This window comes from Bombina bombina, chromosome 4 (genome assembly GCF_027579735.1).
Source record: "Bombina bombina isolate aBomBom1 chromosome 4, aBomBom1.pri, whole genome shotgun sequence".
NCBI lineage: Eukaryota > Metazoa > Chordata > Amphibia > Anura > Bombinatoridae > Bombina > Bombina bombina.
The window spans coordinates 847067842-847090828 of record NC_069502.1 but is presented as its reverse complement, the minus strand read 5'-3'; the positions used below and the strand labels follow the sequence as shown (position 1 = coordinate 847090828).

At 40.6% G+C, this 22987-nt stretch overlaps 1 protein-coding gene across 1 annotated transcript in view; it reads left to right on the top strand.

Moving 5' to 3' along the window:
* The window catches only part of LOC128657267 (oocyte zinc finger protein XlCOF7.1-like), an 86526-nt gene extending 63873 nt beyond the window's left edge, over positions 1-22653 (top strand). Inside the window, exon 11 of the mRNA XM_053711547.1 lies at positions 20638-22653. Within this exon, the coding sequence (XP_053567522.1) occupies positions 20638-21317 (680 nt within the window). The 3' untranslated portion in view covers positions 21318-22653. The remainder of the gene's footprint in view (positions 1-20637) is intronic.
* The last annotated feature ends 334 nt before the right edge of the window (positions 22654-22987 follow it).

The following is a 22987-nucleotide window of genomic DNA, read 5'->3' as shown; positions in this document are numbered from 1 at the left end:
ACATTCTGGAACTAAGAGCGATATTCAATGCTCTTCAGGCTTGGCCTCAGCTAGCTGTGGTCAGGTTCATCAGATTTCAGTCGGACAACATCACGACTGTAGCCTATATCAACCATCAGGGGGGTACAAAGAGCCCCCTGGCGGTGTTGGAGGTTTCAAAGATAATTCTATGGGCAGAGGTTCACTCTTGCCATCTCTCAGCTATCCATATCCCAGGAGTAGAGAACTGGGAGGCGGATTTTTTAAGTCGGCAGACTTTTCATCCGGGGGAGTGGGAACTCCATCCGGAGGTATTTGCTCAGTTGATTCATCTATGGGGCAAACCAGAACTGGATCTCATGGCGTCTCATCAGAACGCCAAGCTTCCTTGTTACAGGTCCAGGGATCCCAAGGCAGCGCTGATAGATGCTCTAGCAGCGCCCTGGTCCTTCAGCCTGGCTTATGTGTTTCCACCGTTTCCTCTGCTCCCTCGTCTGATTGCCAAGATCAAGCAGGCGAGAGCTTCAGTGATTTTGATAGCTCCTGCGTGGCCACGCAGGACTTGGTATGCAGATCTGGTGGACATGTCATCCTTTCCACCATGGACTCTGCCGCTGAGACAGGACCTTCTACTTCAAGGTCCTTTCAAACATCCAAATCTAATTTCTCTGCGTCTGACTGCTTGGAGATTGAACGCTTGATTCTATCAAAGCATGGTTTTTCAGAGTCGGTCATTGATACCTTAATTCAGGCTCGAAAGCCTGTCACCAGGAAAATCTATCATAAGATATGGTGTAAATATCTTCATTGGTGTGAATCCAAGGGTTACTCATGGAGTAAAGTCAGGATTCCTAGAATATTATCTTTTCTCCAGGAGGGATTGGAGAAAGGATTGTCTGCTAGTTCCTTAAAGGGACAGATCTCTGCTCTGTCTATTCTTTTGCACAAACGTCTGGCTGAGGTTCCAGACGTTCAGGCGTTTTATCAGGCTTTAGTTAGAATTAAGCCTGTGTTTAAACCTGTTGCTCCGCCATGGAGTTTAAATTTAGTTCTTAAGGTTCTTCAAAGGGTTCCGTTTGAACCTCTGCATTCCATAGATATTAAACTTTTATCTTGGAAAGTTCTGTTTCTAGTAGCTATCTCCTCGGCTCGAAGAGTTTCGGAGTTATCTGCTTTACAGTGTGATTCCCCTTATCTGATTTTCCATGCAGATAAGGTAGTTTTGCGTACCAAACCTGGGTTTCTTCCTAAGGTAGTATCTAATAAGAACATCAATCAGGAGATTGTTATTCCTTCATTATGACCTAATCCTTCCTCAAAGAAGGAACGTCTTTTACACAATCTTGATGTGGTTCGTGCTTTAAAGTTTTATTTACAAGCTACGAAGGATTTTCGTCAAACATCTGCTTTGTTTGTTGTCTACTCTGGACAGAGGAGAGGCCCAAAGGCTTCGGCAACTTCTCTATCTTTTTGGCTAAGAAGTATAATACGCTTAGCTTATGAGACTGCTGGCCAGCAGCCTCCTGAAAGAATTACAGCTCATTCCACTAGAGCGGTAGCTTCCACATGGGCTTTTAAAAATGAGGTCTCTGTTGAACAGATTTGTAAGGCGGCGACTTGGTCTTCGCTTCATACCTTTTCTAAATTCTACAAATTCGATACTTTTGCTTCTTCGGAGGCTATTTTTGGGAGAAAGGTCTTACAGGCAGTGGTGCCTTCCGTTTAAGGGCCTGCCTTGTCCCTCCCTTCATCCGTGTCCTAAAGCTTTGGTATTGGTATCCCACAAGTAATGGATGAACCCGTGGACTGGTACACCTTTACAAGAGAAAACAAAATTTATGCTTACCTGATAAATTTATTTCTCTTGTGGTGTATCCAGTCCACGGCCCACCCTGTCATTTTTAGGCAGGTGTTTTTTATTTTTAACTACAGTCACCACTGCACCCTATAGTTTCTCCTTTTTTTCTTTCTTGTCTTCGGTCGAATGACAGGGGGTGCAGTTAGGGGAGGAGCTATATAGACAGCTCTGCTGTGGGTGTCTTCTTGCAGCTTCCTGTTGGGAAGGAGAATATCCCACAAGTAATGGATGAACCCGTGGACTGGATACACCACAAGAGAAATAAATTTATCAGGTAAGCATAAATTTTGTTTTTTTAAGGGTTTTTTGGGTGGGTTTTTATTTTAGTTTAGGGTTTGGGCTTTTCATAAAGGCAAAAGAGCTAAATGCCCTTTTCAGGGCAATGCCCATACAAATTCCCTTTTCAGGGCAATGGTTAGCTTAGGTTATTTTAGATAGTGTTTTTATTTGAGGGGGTTGGGTGGTGGGTTTTACTGTTGGGAGGTGTTTGTATTTCTTTCTAATGACACGGTGAGTCCACGGATCATCATAATTACTGTTGGGAATATCCCTCCTGACCAGCAGGAGGTAGTATAGAGCATCACAACAAAAACTGTTAAATACCACTCCCCTTACCCACATCCCCAGTCATTCTCTTTGCCTGTAATAGTTGCAAGGAGGTGGTAAAGTTAGTTGTCTGAAGGAAGATTCTTCAATCAAGAGTTTGTTATTTTCAAAGCAGAACAGTTCTGATCTTTGCTAGAGGTTTAGCCGTAGTCCATATCAGTCTCTTCAGTAGAGCAGTGGTGGATTTTAAGCATCTGGGAACTTGTGGGGTATAATTAATCCCCACTGTGCCTCTCACATAAGTTTGTTGCTGCCCTATTTAGATAGCCTGTATAGGTTTATACAGTCTTTTCTCTTTTCCACAGGCCTATGGGTGGAGGATGCCTCTTAATACATTGTGTGCTGCCTTGCTGACAGGCAGATTCTTCTTCTGGTAAGTGCTACGTTTTATTTTTATGGCACTTTTACTGTTTGGAGGAGAGGGTTTTTTACATTTTTCCAGGGGGGTCACCAGGTTTTGATACGCCCATAATGGGCGGGGCTTGTTGAAGCGGCAAGGTTTTGCGTGCTTTTCATTTGGTTATTCAGTAGTACCGGAAGCGGCTTTCAGTGCGGCTCTGCAATGCGTGTGAGCAGCATTTTTTGTTGCTAAACATATGTTTGAGTCCGGATCGTTTTCTGTTCCATCGTTTTGGCCAGCAGGACAGGTAGGCACCTCCGCAAGCTTGCTGAGGTGTAGAGGTTGCCATCTTTATTATTTTTGCCCTTTATTTGATTGTATTAACAGTGGGATTTATTTTGACAATAAACGTTACTTTTAATATTTAAAGAGGCAGTAAGGTTTTTTTGGTTTATTTTTTTAAGGTGTTTTAAGAGTGTTTTTGTGAAGATGGACCAAGAGGCCCTGTAGAATATTACATGTACACTTTGTTTTGATGCTAATGTGGAACCACCAATCCCATTTTGTTCCTCATGTATTGAGAGAACTTTACATTACAGGGATAGACTTTTTGAGTCTGAGCCATCATTGTCTAAGGCGGATGCTGTTCAGGGGCCTCCAGCTCAGGCGCAGCTTCTTCCTGAGGCACCCCAATCTTTGTCTGCCTCACATACTGTGCCTGTGTTTCCTCTCATACTCCAGCTGGAGTTTTCATTGCAAGATATGGCTTCTCATATATCTTCTGCAGTTTCTGAGGCTTTATCTGCCTTCCCTATGCTGCAAGGGAAGCGTAAGAGGAAGTCTAAGGATTCAGTGAATAAGGTTTCTGTTTCAGGGATGGATATGTCGAATGTTTCTTCCCAGAAGTCTGAGGAAGAAGATACTTCTTTAGCGTCTGAGGGTGAGATCTCAGACTCTGATAGTGTAAATCCTTCATCTGATGCTGAGGTTGTATCCTTCAGGTTTAAGCTAGAGCACCTCTGTTTGTTGCTTAAAGGGACAGTCAACACCAGAATTGTTGTTGTTGTTTTAAAAGATAGATAATCCCTTAATTACCAATTCCCCAGTTTTGCATAACCAACACAGTTATAATTATACACGTTTTTACCTCTGTAATTACCTTGTATCTAAGCCTCAGCAGACTGCCCCCTTATTTCAGTTCTTTTGACAGACTTGCGTTTTAGCCAATCAGAGCTGTCTCGTTGGTAAATTCACGTGCATGAGCTCAATGTTATCTATATGAAACACGTGAACTAATGCCCTCTAGTGGTAAAAAACTATCAAAATGCATTTAGATTAGAGGCGGCCTTCAAGGTCTAAGAAATTAGCATATGAACCTCCTAGGTTTAGCTTTCAACTAAGAATACCAAGAGAACAAAGCAAAATTGGTGATAAAAGTAAATTGGAAAGTTGTTTAAAATGACATGCCCTATTTGAAACATGAAATTTTTTTTTGTACTTGACTGTCCCTTTAAAGAGGTTTTGGCTACCTTGGATGATTCTGACTCGGCGGTCATAGTGACTCCTAAGATGTCTAGTAAGCTTAATAAGTATTTTGACGTTCCTTCCAGACTGTGCTTCAGAAATTATTGCAAGGGAGTGGAAGAAGCATGGGATTCCTTTTTCCCCTTCTCCAATTTTTAAGATGTTTCCTATTGCTGATTCTATTAAAGAGTCTTATCAAACGGTTCCCAAGGTGAAAGGAGCTATTTCCACTTTGGCTAAGAGAACTACTATTCTTATTGAGGATAGTTGTTCCTTTAAAGATCCTATGGATAAGAAGTTGGAAGCTTTACTTAAAAGGATGTATGTTTACCAGGGGTTGCAATGGCAGCCTGCGGTGTGTATTGCTACTGTCACTAGTGCGGCGGCTTATTGGTTTGATGCATTATCTGATTCTATTTGGACAGATACTCCTCTTGAGGAGATTCAGGATAGGATTAAGGCCCTTAAGCTGGCTAATTCCTTTATTACGGATGCTTCTCTTCAAGTTAGGAGCAAAGATTTCTGGCTTTGCTATTCTAGCTTGTAGAGCTCTATGGTTGAAGTCCTGGTCTGCGGATGTTTCCTCTAAGTCTAAGCTTTTATCTATTCCTTACAAGGGTAAAACCTTGTTTGGGCCGGGTTTGGCAGAGATTATTTCTGATATTACGGGAGGAAAGGGTCATTTTCTTCCTCAGGATAAGAGAAATAAACAGAAGTGAGAGTAATTTTCGTTCTTTTCGAAACTTTTCAGGTCAGCCTTCCCTTTCTTCTTCCAAGCAGGAACAAGGGGAAGCAAATCAAGAAGCCTGTTACTGACTCAAAGTCAGCATGAAGGATCTGCCCCCGATCTAGGAGTGGATCTTGTGGGGGGCAGACTTTCTTTTTTCACTCGGGCTTGGGTTCGGAAAGTCCCGGATCCTTGGGCGGTGGACATCGTGTCTCAAGGATACAAGCTAGATTTCAAGACTTATCCTCCCAGGGGCAGGTTCCTTCTCTCCAGGTTATCTGTAAACCAGATAAAGAGAGAGGCGTTCTTACGTTGTGTTCAGGATCTTTCCGACATGGGAGTGATAGTTCCTGTTCCAACTCAGGAGCAGGGTCTAGGTTTCTATTCCAATCTGTTCATAGTTCCCAAGAAAGAGGGAACTTTCATACCTATTTCCTTTGGTTCAAGAGGGTCAGTTCATGATTACAGTGGATCTCAAGGATGCTTATCTGCATATTCCTATCTACAAGAACCATCACAAATTTCTGAGATTCGTGTTTCTAGACAAACATTTTCAGTTTGTGGATCTTCCTTTCGGTCTTGCAACAGCTCCCAGGATTTTCTCAAAGGTCCTGGGAACATTGTTTGCGGTGCTCCAGTTGCGGGGTGTTGCAGTAGCGCCTTATCTGGACAACATTCTGGTTCAGGCACCATCTTTTCAACTAGTAAACTTCCACACAGAGTTGTTGTTGTCTTTTCTGCGCTCCCACAAATGGAGGTGAATTTAGGAAAAAGTTCCTTGATTCCAGCTACAAAGGTGGTATTTTTGGGAACCATCATAGATTCTCTAGAAATGAAGATTTTTCTGATAGAAGCCACAAGATCAAAGATCTACAGCTCTTGTCTTGCTCTTTAGGCCTCTCCTCGGCCGTCAGTGGCTCAGTGTATGGAGGTTATTGGTCAGATGGTGTCAGTTATGGGCATCATTCCATTTGTTCGGTTCCATCTCAGACCTCTGCAGTTATGCATGCTCAGACAATGGAACAGGGATTATATGGATATGTCTCCAAGGATTGTTCTGGATCAGGAGTCAAGAGATTCTCTTCCGTGGTGGTTGTCTCAGGATCTTTTCTCCCAGGTAACTTGCTTTTGCAGACCCTCCTGGGTGATTGGGTCCACGGATGCCAGTTTGCTGGGTTGGGGAGCAGTCTGGGGCTCATTAAGGGCTCAGGTTCTATGGACTCGGGAGGAATTGGTTCTTCCCATAAACATTCTAGAGTGGAGGGAAATCTTCAATGCTCTTCTGGCCGGGCCTCATTTAGCTTCAGCCCAGTTTATCAGATTTCAGTCGGACAACATAAAGTCTGTTCTGGATCAGGAGTCAAGAGATTCTCTTCCGTGGTGGTTGTCTCAGGATCTTTTCTCCCAGGTAACTTGCTTTTGCAGACCCTCCTGGGTGATTGCGTCCACGGATGCCAGTTTGCTGGGTTGGGGAGCAGTCTGGGGCTCATTAAGGGCTCAGGTTCTATGGACTCGGGAGGAATTGGTTCTTCCCATAAACATTCTAGAGCGGAGGGCAATCTTCAATGCTCTTCTGGCCGGGCCTCATTTAGCTTCAGCCCAGTTTATCAGATTTCAGTCGGACAACATAAAGTCTGTGGTTTACATCAATCATCAGGGGGAACTTAGAGTTCTATGGCCATGATAGAGGAAGCCAGGATTATTCAGTGGGCGGAGACTCACAACTGCTATCTGTCTACAATCCACATTCCAGGGGTGGACAATTGGGAAACAGATTTTTTAAGCAGACAGGTTTTTCATCCGGGGGAGTGGGAACTTCATCCGGAGGTGTTTTTTCTAGCTTGATTCTCATATGGGGACAGCCGGAGTTGGATCTCATGGCATCTCGTCAGAATGCCAAGTATCAGAGGTACGGGTCGAGGTCACGGGATCCTCAAGCTGTACTGATAGATGCTCTGGCGGTTCCTTGGAATTTCAGTCTTGCTTATATGTTTCCTCCCTTTGTTCTTCTTCCTTGGGTCATTACTCGGATCAGACAGGAGAGGGCATTGGTGATTCTCATCGCACCGGCGTGGCCTCGCAGAATGTCATCTTCTCCACCTTGGAGAATTCAAGACCTTCAACTTCAGGGGCCCTTCCTTCATCCAGATCTTGTTTCTCTGAAGCTGACTACTTGGAGATCAAACGCTTGATTTTATCTAAGTGTGTTTTTTCTGAGTCAGTTATTGAGACTATGATTCAGGGTCATAAGCCTGTGACTAGAAGGATTTACTATAAGATTTGGGGTAAATATTTGTATTGGTGTGAATCCAGAGGTTTTTCTTGGAGAAGAGTTAAGATTCCTAGGATTTTGTCTTTTCTCCAGGAGGGTTTGGAGAAGGGTTTATCTGCAAGTACCCTGAAGGGTCAAATTTCTGTTTTATCCATTTTGTTGCACAAACGTCTGGCAGATATGCCAGATATTCAGTCTTTTTGTCAGGCCCTGGTTAGAATCAGGACTAGGTTTAAATTTGCTCTTATAGTATTACAGCATGCTCCGTTTGAACCTATGAATTCTTTGGATATTAAGATATTATCCTGGAAGGTTTTGCTTTTGGTTTCTATCTCTTCGGCCGAAGAGTTTCAAAGCTTTTGGCGTTGCAGTATGAATCTCCTTTCCTTATTTTTCATTCTGATAAGGTAGTACTGGGTACTGCCTTAGGTTTCCTTCCCAAGGTGGTTTTGGACAAGAATATTAATCAAGAGATTGTTGTTCCTTCCATGTATCCTAATCCTTCTCATAAGGAGCGTTTGTTGCACAACCTGGATGTGGTGCATGCTTTAAAGTTTTATTTGCAGATGACTAAGGATTTTCACCAGACTTCTTCCTTATTTGTTGTTTTTTATGGGAAGCGCAAAGGTCAGAAAGCTTCGGCTGCTTCTCTTTCTTTTTGGTTGAGGAGTGTTATTCACTTGGCATATGAGACTACTGGACAGCAGCTTCCTGAGAGAATCACGGCTCATTCCACAAGGGCTGTTTCTTCTTTTGGGCCTTTAAAAATGGAGCTTCTGGGGAACAGATTTGCAAGGCTGCTACTTGGTCATCTTTACACACTTTTTCTAAATTTTACAAATTTGATACTATTGCTTCGGCTGAGGCTTCTTTTGGGAGAAATGTTCTTCAAGCAGTGGTGCCTTCCGTTTAGGTTTACTGTCTTGTCCCTCCCTTATCATCCGTGTCCTCTGGTTTGGGTATTGGTTCCCAACAGTAATTATGATGATCCGTGGACTCACTTTGTCATTAGAAAGAAAACATAATTTATGCTTACCTGATAAATGTATTTATTTCTTGACACAGTGAGTCCACGGCCCGCCCTATATTTTTCAGACAGTTTTTTTCCATAAACCTCAGGCACCTCTGCACCTTATATTACTTCCTATCTCCTTTCCTTTTGGTCGAATGACTGGGGATTGTGGGTAAGGGGAGTGGTATTTAACAGTTTTTGTTGTGGTGCTCTTTGCCGCCTCCTGCTGGTCAGGAGGGATATTCCCAACAGTAATTATGATGATCCGTGGACTCACCGTGTCAAGAAAGAAAGAAATTTATCAGGTAAGCATAAATTGTTTTGTTTTTTTTACAGTTAAAAGAGCTGATATCTTTGGGGCAATGCCCCACCAAAGGCTATTAGCAGTTTATTGTAGGCTAGGGTGTTTTTTTATTTTGGGTGGGCTTTTTTATTTTGATATGGCTATTAGATTAGGTGTAATTCTTTTTTATTTTTGATAATTTATTTTTTGTAATGTTATTTTTTTTTTTATTTTTAGTAATTTTAGTGTATTGTTTATTTTTTGTAATATTAAGTTTTAGTGTAAGGCAGGTTAGGTTTTATTTCACAGGTACGTTTGTATTTATTTTAACTAGGTAGTTAATAAATAGTTAATAACTATTTACTAACTAGTATACCTAGTTAAAATAAATGCAAACTTACCTGTGAAATAAAAATAAAACTTAAGCTAGCTACAATATAACTATTAGTTATATTGTAGCTAGCTTAGGTTTTATTTTACAGGTAAGTATGTATTTAGTTTTAAAAAGGTATTATTTAGTTAATAATTGTAACTTTAATTTAGCTGTATTTTAATTATGTTAAAGTTAGGGGGTGTTAGGGTTACGTTAGGGTTAGGCTTAGGGGTTAATATATTTTAGTGGTAGTGATGTGGGAGGCCAGAGGTTTAGGGGTTAATAACGTTAGTATAGTGGCGGCGACATTGGGAGCTGCATATTAGGCGTCAATAGTTTTATGTAGGTGGCGGCGATGTTGGGGGCGGCAGATTAGGAGTTAATAACATAATGTAGGTGGCGGCGATTTTAGGGGAGGCAGATTAAGGATGTTTAGACTTGGGGTTTATGTTAGGGTGTTAGGTTTAAACGTAACATTTATTTTCCCAATAGACATCAATGGGGCTGCGTTACGGAGCTTTTCATTCCTTGATCGCAGGTGTTAGGCTTTTTTTTTTGCTGGCTCTCCCCATTGATGTCTATGAGGAAATTGTGCACAAGCACGTCAAAGCAGCACTTGTTTTCGGTGCGGTATGGAGCTCAACGCATCCATTTCGCCCGCACAATTCTGCTTTTTTTAAACTTGTAATGGCAGCGCTATAGGGATTGACATAACGCCACTTTTGTTGCGGTCATTAAAAATCCCTATAGCGCACAAAACTTGTAATCTAGCTGTTTGTCTTTTCTCCAGGAAGGTCTGGAGAAGGGTTTATCTGTCAGTACTCTGAAGAGTCAGATTTCTGCTTTCTCTATTTTGCTGCACAAGCGTCTGGCGGATGTGCCGGATGTGCAATCTTTTTGTCAGGACTTGTTCAGAATCAGGCCTGTGTTTAAGTCTGTTGCTCCACCTTGGAGCATTAATCTTGTTCTTAAAGTTCTGCAGCAGGCTCCGTTTGAGCCATTGCATTCCATTGATATTAAGTTGTTAACCTGGAAGGTTTTGTTTCTTACTGCTATCTCTTCTGCTTGGAGAGTCTCTGAACTCTCAGCTTTGCAGTGTCATTCCCCTTATCTCATTTTTCATGCAGATAAGGCAGTTCTTCATACTAAGTTTGGTTTCCTTCCTAAGGTTGTTTCAATTAGAAATATCAATCAGGAAATTGTTGTTCCTTCTCTATGTCCTAATCCTTCTTCTCATAAGGAACGTTTTTTGCACTACCTGGATGTTGTGCATGCTCTTAAATTCTATTTACAGGCGACTAAGGATTTTCGCAGGTCTTCTTCTCTGTTTGTTTGTTTTTCTGGGAAATGTAAAGACCAGAAAGCTACTGCTATTTCTCTCTCTCTCTCTCTTTGGTTGATAAGTATAATTTGTTTGGCATATGAGACTGCTGAACAGCAGCCTCCTGAGAGAATCACAGCTCACTCCACTAGGGCTGTTTCTTCTTCTTGGGCTTTCAAAAATGAAGCTTCTTTCAGGCTTCTTTTGAGAGAGAGGTTCTTCAAGCTGTGGTGCCTTCTGTTTAGGTCCACCTGTCTTGTCCCTCCCTAGTCGTTCGTGTCCTTTAGCTTGGGTATTGGTTCCCAACAATAATTGAGGATGCAGTGGACTCACCATATCTTAGGAAAGAAAACAAAATTTATGCTTACCTGATAAATTTCTTTATTTTCCGGATATTATATAAGTACACGGCCCCACTCTGTATTTTAAAGACAGGTGTTTTTTTTGTCTAAACTTCAGGCACCTCTACACTTTGTGTTACTCCTTTTCTCCATTTCCCTTTGGTTGAATGACTGGGGATTGTGGTAAGGGGAGTGATACTTAACAGCTTTGCTGTGGTGCTCTTTGCCTCCTCATGCTGGCCAGGAGTGATATTCCCAACAATAATTGAGGACGCCATGGACTCATCATATCCAGAAAGAAAGAGAAATTTATCAGGTAAGCATAAAGTCCAATTTCAAACTAAGGGTTACCTAGAATTGGGAGATAAACTGACATTTTCTTGTCAATGTGGAGAAATTTACAAACCTTATTCCATGCTAAAATTGTGTTATGCATAGTATTTTTTTAATATTCTATTTTTGGTGGGATTAGTTTTGCCTAGGTGTAGTAAGGCTCTAAGGGAACATGGTGAAGTTAGGGCTTCTTCTTCTCTGTAATTAGTGATATAATCCGAACCAGTAAGCCAATCTAGATAGAAAGGCCCAGTTATAAAACTTAATATTAGGGAGAGCAAATCCTCCGTCCTTTTTAAGATGTGATTGTTTATTGATATACTATGCTTCCTCTTACCCCATACAAACCATGCACAATTTGCATTACATTTTTGTATATCTTTGGAGTGTATATAAACTGGGATATTTTAAAGCAGGAATAGTATTTTAGGGAATATAATAATTTTAATAAGGGAAATTCTAGCTGATAGAGAGATATTTAATCTAGTCCAATTATAAAGATGTAATGTACATTTTTGTGGAAGTTTGGAGTAAGATATCAGCGCAGAGTAAAATGTCACAAAGCTAATGGTGAAAACAGAATATCCCTAAAACCTCTACAAATGTAATTGAATACAAAATTACCAACATAAAACAGAGAGAAAACACACTATAGCGCTATAAAAAATACAACTTAAAGGACATTATATGATAGAAAATATGAGATTTTGTATAGGAATATAAATAGAAAACTAATATATCACATAGAAAAAAAAATATGGTAAAGTGCAGTATCCAGTTAAAACACAGTTAAAAAATAAAACCTAAAAACATACACAAGTTAAAAATCATACAAGTTAAAAGTCCATGTCAGAATAGGGGATTGGAATCCAGCAGGTGTTGCCTAAACAGGTATTTTGACAAGATGCTGGAATAAAGGGAAAAAATCCCAAATCGCAACATACGCAAGAAACAAATCTTAAGGTGTGTATATGTCTTACACCAGAAGTGGGTTCTTGTCTTTATTTAGAAAGATAGTCCCGTGAGCAAAAGGTTTTTCCAAAGCATCCGTTGTGCTCTCTCATTCAGAGTTTCTCCTTGGCGGTTTTTCTGATGATTTGAATGGTTAGTGATTCCGATCTCCACTGCACCTCTAGGACCGCTAGGACTACAGATGCTCGGATGCGACAATAACAGCAGGAATAGAGCAACACGTTTCAGCCGTAACTGGCCTTTTTTCAAGCTCTCAGAAAAAGAGGCCAGTTACGGCTGAAACGCGTTGCTCTATTCCTGCTGTTATTGTTCCATCCGAGCATCCGTAGTCCTAGAGGTGCAGTGGAGATCAGAATCACTAACCGTTCAAATCATCAGAAAAACTGCCAAGGAGCGACTCTGTGAATAAGATAGCACAACGGAAGCTTTGGAAAAACCTTTTGCTCACGGGACTATTGTTCTAAATAAAGACAAGAACCCATTCCCGGTGTAAGTAAGAAATATACACCTAAAAATTTGGTTCCTGCGTATTTTGTGATTTTTTCCTTTATTCCAGCATCTTGTCAAAATACCTGTTTAGGTAACACCTGCTGGATTCCAATCCACTATTCTGACATGGACTTTTAACTTGTATGATTTTTAACTTGTTTTTTTTTTTTTTAAGTTTTATTTTTTAACTGTGTTTTAACTGGATACTGCACTTTACCAGTTTTTGTTTCTATGCGATACATTAGTTTCAGATTAAATTGTTCCTATTTTTTTTTTATATATTTTTATTTATTTGTTTTTTTCATTAGATAAGGACAACTGTACGACCAAAGCATACTAAAAATAGAGAGTCACATATACATGCATGAATACAATATTAAAACACCAAGTGTGTGAACAGTACAACAAGAATGGAATGGCGTTGAGGATCCCAGCTCTCCTTCATACTCCTGGGGGAGCTAGCTGGATCCATCCATATGATTAAGTGGGAAGGGGGAAGGGATGGGGGAGAGTGGGGGGGGGCATAGAATTTTGATGGTTGGGATACAGGCTGATGTAGGGGTTTCCTTCTGGACTAGGGAGGTAATTGTTCCTATTTCTTTTCCTATACAAAATCTCATATTTTCTGTCATATAATGTCCTTTAAGCTGTATTTTTTATAGCCCTATGGTGTATTTTCTCTCTGTTTTATAAGGGTATTTTTGTATTCAATGTGTATTTTTGCCACATTGGTAAGAAATTGAGCTCATACCACTCGTTCAGGTTATTAGATAGAATTATACCTAGATATTTAATTTTTTTTATCAGCTTGCATAAAATGATTTAGCACTAGACTATCTTTCTTTCTCTTGTTAAGTGTATCCAGTCCACGGATCATCCATTACTTGTGGGATATTCTCCTTCCCAACAGGAAGTTGCAAGAGGATCACCCACAGCAGAGCTGCTACATAGCTCCTCCCCTCACTGCCATATCCAGTCATTCTCTTGCAAATCTCAACAAAGATGGACATAGTAAGAGGAGAGTGGTGTATTATAGTTAGTTTTTTAACTTCAATCAAAAGTTTGTTATTTTTAAATGGTACCGGAGTGTACTGTTTCATCTCAGGCAGCATTAGAAGAAGAATCTGCCTGTGATTTCTATGATCTTAGCAGAAGTAACTAAGATCCATTGCTGTTCTCACATATTCTGAGGAGTGAAGTAACTTCAGAGAGGGAATGGTGTGCAGGTTTTCCTGCAATAAGGTATGTGCAGTTAATATTTTTCTAGGGATGGAATTTGCTAGAAAATGCTGCTGATACCGGATTAATGTAAGTAAAGCCTTAAATGCAGTGATAGCGACTGGTATCAGGCTTATTAATAGAGATACATACTTTAATCGTTTTTATATATGTTTGGTGACAAAACTTATTGGGGCCTAGTTTTTTTCCACATGGCTGGTTTGATTTTTGCCTAGAAACAGTTCCTGAGGCTTTCCACTGTTGCAATATGAGTGGGAAGGGCCTATTTTAGTGCTTTTCTGTGCAGCTAAAAATACTGACAGAGACATTCAGCTTCTTCCTGCATGATCCAGGACATCTCTGAAGGGCTCAAAAGGCTTCAAAGTCGTGTTTGAGGAGGGTAACAATCACAGTAGACTGTGGCAGTTGTTGTGACTGTGTTTAAAAAACGTTTTTGTCATTTATTATTCTGTTTTTGTTATTAAGGGGTTAATCATCCATTTGCAAGTGGGTGCAATGCTCTGCTGACTTGTTACATACACTGTAAAAATTTTGTTAGTGTAACTGCCTTTTTTCACTGTTATTTCAAATTTTGTCAAAATTTGTTTCTCTTAAAGGCACAGTAACGTTTTTTATATTTCTTGTTAACTTGCTTTAAAGTGTTTTCCAAGCTTGCTAGTCTCATTGCTAGTCTGTACAAACATGTCTGAAACAGAGGATACTTGTTCATTATGTTTAAAAGCCATGGTGGAGCCCCATAGGAGAATGTGTACTAAATGTATTGATTTCACCTTAAACAGTAAAGATCAGTCTTTATCTATAAAAGAATTGTCACCAGAGGGGTCTGTCGAGGGGGAAGTTATGCCGACTAACTCTCCCCACGTGTCGGACCCTTCGCCTCCCGCTCAAGGGACGCACGCTAATATGGCGCCAAGTACATCAGGGACGCCCATAGCGATTACTTTGCAGGACATGGCTGCAATCATGAATAATACCCTGTCAGAGGTATTATCCAGATTGCCTGAATTAAGAGGCAAGCGCGATAGCTCTGGGGTTAGACGAGATACAGAGCCGCGTAGATGCTGTAAGAGCCATGTCTGATACTGCGTCACAATGTGCAGAACCTGAGGACGGAGAGCTTCAGTCTGTAGGTGATGTCTCTGAATCGGGGAGACCTGATTCAGAGATTTCTAATTTTAAATTTAAGCTTGAGAACCTCCGTGTATTGCTTGGGGAGGTATTAGCTGCTCTGAATGACTGTGACACAATTGCAGTGCCAGAGAAATTGTGTAGGCTGGATAAATACTATGCAGTTCCGGTGAGTACTGATGTTTTTCCAATACCTAAAAGGCTTACAGAAATTATTAGTAAGGAGTGGGATAGGCCCGGTGTGCCCTTTTCCCCACCTCCTATATTTAGAAAAATGTTTCCAATAGATGCTACTACACGGACTGTCCCTAAGGTGGAGGGAGCAGTTTCTACTTTAGCAAAGCGTACCACTAATTTCAAGGCAGGTGCAGCATCAACTTCCTCTGCTTCAAAACAAGAGGGAACTTTTGCTCAATCCAAGCAGGCCTGGAAACCTAACCAGTCCTGGAACAAGGGCAAGCAGGCCAGAAAGCCTGCTGCTGCCTCTAAGACAGCATGAAGGAGCGGCCCCCTATCCGACAACGGATCTAGTAGGGGGCAGACTCTCTCTCTTCGCCCAGGCGTGGGCAAGAGATGTTAAGGATCCCTGGGCGTTGGAGATCATATCTCAGGGATATCTTCTGGACTTCAAAGCTTCTCCTCCACAAGGGAGATTTCACCTTTCAAGATTATCTGCAAACCAGATAAAGAAAGAGGCATTCCTAAGCTGCGTACAAGATCTCCTTGTAATGGGAGTGATCCATCCAGTTCTGCGGACGGAACAAGGACAGGGGTTTTATTCAAATCTGTTTGTGGTTCCCAAAAAAGAGGGAACCTTCAGACCAATTTTGGATTTAAAGATCCTAAACAAATTCCTCAGAGTTCTGTCATTCAAGATGGAAACTATTCGAACCATTTTACCCATGATCCAAGAGGGTCAGTACATGACCACAGTGGACTTAAAGGATGTCTACCTTCACATTCCGATTCACAAGAATCATCATCAGTTCCTGAGGTTTGCCTTTCTAGACAGGCATTACCAATTTGTAGCTCTTCCATTCGGGTTGGCTACAGCCCCAATAATTTTTACAAAGGTTCTGGGCTCACTTCTGGAGGTCCTAAGACCGCGAGGCATAGCGGTGGCTCCTTACCTGGACGATATCCTGATACAGGCGTCAAGCTTTCAAATTGCCAAATCTCATACAGAGATAGTTCTGGCATTCCTGAGGTCGCATGGGTGGAAAGTGAACGAAGAAAAGAGTTCTCTATCTCCTCTCACAAGGGTTTCCTTCCTAGGGACTCTAATAGATTCTGTAGAAATGAAAATTTACCTGACGGAGTCCAGGTTATCAAAACTTCTAAATGCTTGCCGTGTTCTTCACTCCATTCCGCGCCCCACGGTGGCTCAGTGCATGGAAGTAATCGGCTTAATGGTAGCGGCGATGGACATAGTGCCATTCGCTCCTGCATCTCAGACCGCTGCAATTATGCATGCTCAGTCAGTGGAATGGGGATTACACAGATTTGTCCCCGCTACTAAATCTGGATCAGGAAACCAGAGATTGTCTTCTCTGGTGGTTATCTCAGGCCCATCTGTCCAAGGGTTTGACCTTTCGCAGACCAGATTGGACAATTGTAACAACAGATGCCAGCCTTCTAGGTTGGGGTGCAGTCTGGAACTCCCTGAAGGCTCAGGGTTCATGGACTCAGGAGGAGAAACTCCTCCCAATAAATATTCTGGAGTTAAGAGCAATATTCAATGCTCTTCTGGCTTGGCCTCAGCTAGCAACACTGAGGTTCATCAGATTTCAGTCGGACAACATCACGACTGTGGCTTACATCAATCATCAAGGGGGAACCAGGAGTTCCCTAGCGATGTCAGAAGTCTCCAAGATAATTAGCTGGGCAGAGACTCACTCTTGCCACCTGTCAGCGATCCATATCCCAGGTGTAGAGAACTGGGAGGCGGATTTTCTAAGTCATCAGACTTTTCATCCGGGGGAATGGGAACTCCATCCGGAGGTGTTTGCTCAATTGGTTCTCCGTTGGGGCAAACCAGAATTGGATCTCATGGCGTCTCGCCAGAACGCCAAGCTTCCTTGTTACGGATCCAGGTCCAGGGACCCAGAAGCGGCACTGATAGATGCTCTAGCAGCGCCTTGGTTCTTCAACCTGGCTTATGTGTTTCCACCGTTTCCTCTGCTCCCTCGTCTGATTGCCAAAATCAAACAGGAAAGAGCATCAGTGATATTGATAGCGCCTGCGTGGCCACGCAGGACCTGGTATGCAGACCTAGTGGACATGTCATCCTTTCCACCATGGACTCTGCCTCTGAGACAAGACCTTCTAATACAAGGTCCTTTCAATCATCCGAATCTACTTTCTCTGAGACTGACTGCATGGAGATTGAACGCTTGATCCTATCAAAGCGTGGCTTCTCCGAGTCAGTAATTGATACCTTAATACAGGCACAAAAGCCTGTCACCAGGAAAATTTACCACAAGATATGGCGTAAATATCTTCATTGGTGTGAATCCAAGAATTACTCATGGAGTAGGGTTAGGATTCCTAGGATATTGTCCTTCCTCCAAGAGGGTTTGGACAAAGGATTATCAGCTAGTTCTTTAAAGGGACAGATTTCTGCTCTGTCTATTCTTTTACACAAGCGTCTGGCAGAAGTTCCAGACGTTCAGGCATTTTGTCAGGCTTTAGTTAGAATTAAGCCTGTGTTTAAACCTGTTGCTCCTCCATGGAGCTTAAACTTGGTTCTTAAAGTTCTTCAAGGGGTTCCGTTTGAACCCCTTCATTCTATTGATATCAAACTTCTTTCATGGAAAGTTCTTTTTCTGATGGCTATTTCCTCGGCTCGAAGAGTCTCTGAGTTATCTGCCTTACATTGTGATTCTCCTTATCTGATCTTTCATTCGGATAAAGTTGTTCTGCGTACAAAACCTGGGTTTTTACCTAAGGTGGTTTCTAACAAGAATATCAATCAAGAGATTGTTGTTCCATCATTATGTCCTAATCCTTCTTCAAAGAAGGAACGTCTTTTGCATAATCTAGACGTAGTCCGTGCCTTGAAGTTTTACTTACAGGCTACTAAAGATTTTCGCCAAACATCTAACCTGTTTGTTGTTTACTCTGGACAGAGGAGAGGTCAGAAGGCCTCGGCAACCTCTATTTCTTTTTGGTTTCGGAGTATAATCCATTTAGCCTATGAGACTGCTGGACAGCAGCCTCCTGAAAGGATTACGGCTCATTCTACTAGAGCTGTGGCTTCCACCTGGGCCTTTAAAAATGAGGCCTCTATTGAACAGATTTGCAAGGCTGCAACTTGGTCTTCCCTTCATACTTTTTCCAAATTTTACAAATTTGATATTTTTGCTTCTTCGGAGGCTGTTTTTGGGAGAAAGGTTCTACAGGCAGTGGTTCCTTCCGTTTAAGTTCCTGCCTTGTCCCTCCCATCATCCGTGTACTTTAGCTTTGGTATTGGTATCCCACAAGTAATGGATGATCCGTGGACTGGATACACTTAACAAGAGAAAACATAATTTATGCTTACCTGATAAATTTATTTCTCTTGTAGTGTATCCAGTCCACGGCCCGCCCTGTCATGTTAAGGCAGGTCTAAATTTTAATTAAACTACAGTCACCACTGCACCCTATGGTTTCTCCTTTCTTGGCTTGTTTCGGTCGAATGACTGGATATGGCAGTGAGGGGAGGAGCTATGTAGCAGTTGTCTGCTGTGGGTGATCCTCTTGCAACTTCCTGTTGGGAAGGAGAATATCCCACAAGTAATGGATGATCCGTGGACTGGATACACTACAAGAGAAATAAATTTATCAGGTAAGCATAAATTATGTTTTTTCACAATCCAAAGCATTTCAGATTTTTTTAAGATTAATTTTGTAACCGGAAAAATTTCTTAATTTAGAGATATATCTTATACTCGGGGTATATTTATTTTCATATTGCCCATGTAGAAGTGGATATCATCCACATATAGGGATAGGATAAATATTTTTTTTCACAATCAAAATGCCCTCTTAGGATTCCCTACATAATACAGCTAAGGGTTCTAATGCAATATTGAAAAAAGTGGTGAAAGAGGGCAGCCCTGTCTGGTTCCTTTATATAATGTTATGCTTGATGAAAGAGTTCTGTTTATACTTAAATATATCATCAGGTTTTGATAAATCGGCTTAATAAAACTCGCAAAACATCCTGAAAATCCAAATTGGTCTAGCGATGTGAATAGGTGATCCCATGAAATGGAATCAAACGCCTTTTCAGCATTGATAGTAAGTAGTGCTAAGTCGTTCTGAATGTCTGTCTTACTTTTAAGTTGGGATGAAAAGTGTTAAATCAACAGCATAGCTAGTCTTATATTTTTCTGCATCGTTCTACCCGGCATGAAACCTTTTTGGTCTGTGTGTATTATATCTCCTTTAATTGATTTTAATCTGTTTGCAATAACACTAGCTAAAATTTTGTAGTCTGTGTTAAGGAGGGATATTGGTTGGTTGGCGTCCATAGAGTCAGGATCTTTTTTTAAGGATAAGTACTATATTGGATGCAGTGAAATATCTAGATGGTTTATTTCCTTGAATAAAATATTTATTATATAGGTTTACGAGTAAAGGGGAAGTTTGCTGTTCTAAGATTTTGTAAAACTCAGATGGTAATTGGTCTGGGCTAGACTATCCCTTTAAGATGTAATTAAGCCCCACCCCCTATGTTTGTACTACATCTACACACAGTATTTGAATGCTGGCACTGCAATGTGGCATATCAGATACACATAACAATATAGATGTTCTTAAGTCTATATAATCGAATTTGGCTTTATTTACATATATGCTAATTTTTTTATGCAGTTGTTTGTGATCCATATGCAATATTATTTTTCTCGTTCCTTATATTAGATTTGTTCACAATATTCTTTGCACAATGTTGATATAGACAATGTTGGTATTTCAACGGACAGTTTATCCAAAAATGTTTTTGCCTTTAATTTGTTCCCAATGATCCATTTTACCTGCTGTGTATTAAACTGTTTATAAGCATTTTGGGGAGCTCTCTTAATCTTAAAATCACCGTCTTTAAATAGGTTATAAAGTTTAGTAACCTTTTAAAGGTACATTTGTTAAGGATTTTGGTTCTTATTATGTGTTATGATGTATTTTATTATTTTTTTGTATCATCATGTTGAAAGAAAAATATATTTTTGGATTAAATAAGTGAGGGTTGAGACTCAATAAACACCTTAAAGAACTAAAATGTGTATATATGTATGTACATGTACATGTACATACATACATGTAAACAAGATTTGTTGCATGTAAAGAGTTATTAGTTCTAATAATTATGTCTGCATTTGCATCATGTATCTTATGTTCAAAAATTGTGTGATTGGTCATCTTACAATTTTTGCTTCCATGACTGTGTTTAACTAAAGTAAGGATTTGTACATATTGCCTGAGTTCTCTGGTTTACGTGTACCTTCACCATAACTTAAATCAGACATCCTCAAACTTGGTCCTCCACAGGTTTTGGAACTACATTGCCCATGATGCTCAGCCAGCTGATATGCTGGCTGTGCATCATGGGAAATGTAGTTTTAAAACCTCTGGAGGGCCAAGTTCGAGGATGTCTGACTTAAATGATTATTGATGCTGCCCTAGTAATAAGTTTCACTAAGCAGCAAATCAAATCTATCTTCTGCTGATGAGAATTATCAACTTGAAAACAGCTAGGAGACCCTTTTGTAGTAAACACTAATTCAGACTAGTCAAAATGTTCTTAAAATAAGTATGTCATTAATAAATAACATTACACCCCTTTTATTTATTATCAACAGGCGAATTAACAAACCGCTATAATCCTATTCATGGTCAGAGGGATGATGCGCCTTTCAATCAGCTTCAAAATCAAAGAATCCCCATGGCCCAGTGTTTACAGTGTGGAAAATGTTTTACCAGGAAATCAAATCTTAATACTCATCTGAAAATTCATACTGGAGAGAAAGCATTTTCATGTTCAGAATGTGGGAAAGGTTTTATTCGAAAATCACAACTTATTAAGCATCAGAAATTTCATACAGGAGAGAAAGCATTTTCATGCTCAGAATGTGGGAAATGCTTTATCCAGAAATCACATCTTACTGAGCACCTGAAAGTTCATACAGGTGAAAAAGCATTTTCATGTTTTGAATGTGGTAAATGTTTTACTCTGAAATCAAATCTTATTAGACATCAGAAAATTCATACAGAAGATAAAGCATTTTCATGTTCTGTATGTGGGAAACGGTTTATCTGGAAATCAAAGCTTTTTGCTCATCAAAAAACTCACACTGGAGAGAGAAAATTTTCATGTTCAGAATGTGGAAAATGTTTTATTCGGAAATCACATCTTAATGAGCATGAGAGAATTCACACAGGTGAGAAAGCATTTGAATGTTCTGAATGTGGTAAATGTTTTACTCAAAAATCAACTCTTATGAAACATAAGAAAACTCATATTAAAGAGAAAATATTATAATGTTCTGAATGTGGGAAGTTAGATCTTAAAAGGACTTTAAACACTTTAAGATTATAATATGAAATGTTAATTATGTGTATTTAACTAATATACTTTTATTATTTTATCCCGCTTAAGAAATGGGTGTTGCCATGTTGAAAATTAGCTTCTTTTTTTTTTTTTACCTCTTCTACTGTGGATAATTATGTACAGATAGTGCAAACAATATATGTGTAGAATATAGAGACTGCAAACCCTATTAGTTATTTTAAAAGATCATTAAACTTCTGCGTACAACTACAGTAGCGGTTACTACTCACCATGCTATTGATTTCTTTCCAATGGCATGGAGAGTCCATTCAATTACTGTTGGCAAATTCACCGCCTGGCCACCAGAAGGAAGCAAAGAACACCCCAGCCAGAGCTTAAAGGGATAGAAAAATTAAACTTGCACGATTCAGATAGAGAATGTAATTTTAAGATCGCACACAGACTCTATGTTGTCCCTTCTTCACATTACAGGTAGAAGATAAATCTGGACAAGAGTTCCCCATTTACCAATACAAGGATTTTGTTTTTTGGGGTCATTCATTGACTCGGTTTCCATAAAAAAAAATTCTACTGGATCTAAGACGTTCCAAGCTTCTCTCTTTCCCTTCAATCCTCTACCCTTCCTTCAGTGGCGCGGTGCATGGAAGTACTATGTCTCATGGTAGCCTCCATGAACATTATTCCTTTTTTGCTCGCTTCCATCTGAGTCCTCTTCAACTATGTATACTCAGTCTATGGAACAGCAATCATTCGGATCTATCTTAGCGGATAGTTCTAGACAACCTCATTAAATGAATCTCTCTCTTGGTTTCTCTTTTGGGATCATCTGGCCAAGGCAGGTGCTTTTGTGACTATAGTAGGAGATTGTGTCTACAGATGCCAGCCTCTCAGGCTGGGTAGCAGTCTGGGGTTACTTAAGAGCCAAGGGATCCCAGTTGCTGGAGGAATCCGTCCTTCCCATTATAAATTTGAGAACAATCTCCTATGCTTTGATAGCGTGGTCTTATCTGCGTTCTGTCCGATTTATCAGATTTCAATCTGATAATTTATCTGTGGATTATATCTCCCATCAGGGAGGAATATGAAGTTCCTTGGCTATGAAGGAAGGCTGTCGCATCCTTCAATGGGCAAAGTTCCACAATGGTCTCTTGTCAGCCTAATATATCTGTTCCCTATGTTTGCCTTTCTTCCCAGGGTAATAGCCAGCATCAAACAGGAGCGGGCCCCTGTGATCTAATTGCTCCAGCTTGTACTCGCAGGACTTGGTTTGCAGATCTGGTGAAGATGTCGTCCTCCCCTCCATGGAGGTTGCCTCTGAGGATGGACCCTCTACTTAAAGGTCTGTGCCTTCTCTGAGGCTGACAGCATGGAGATTCAAAGCTTTGTCCTGTCTAAAAGAGGGTTTTCAGATAAGGGTCATAGACACTTGGATCCAGGCTTGTAAGCCTGTTTCATAAGGTCTGGCGCACCTAACTCTCCTGGTGCGAGTCTCAAGGTTTTCCTTGGCTCAAGGTGAGAGTTCCCCATATTCTTTTGTTTTCTCCAAGAGGGTTTGGAGAAAGCTTTTTCAGTTAGTTCCTTAAAGGGGCAGATCTTTTGTCCTAATCCTTCTTCTCAGAGGGAACGTTTGTTGCACAACC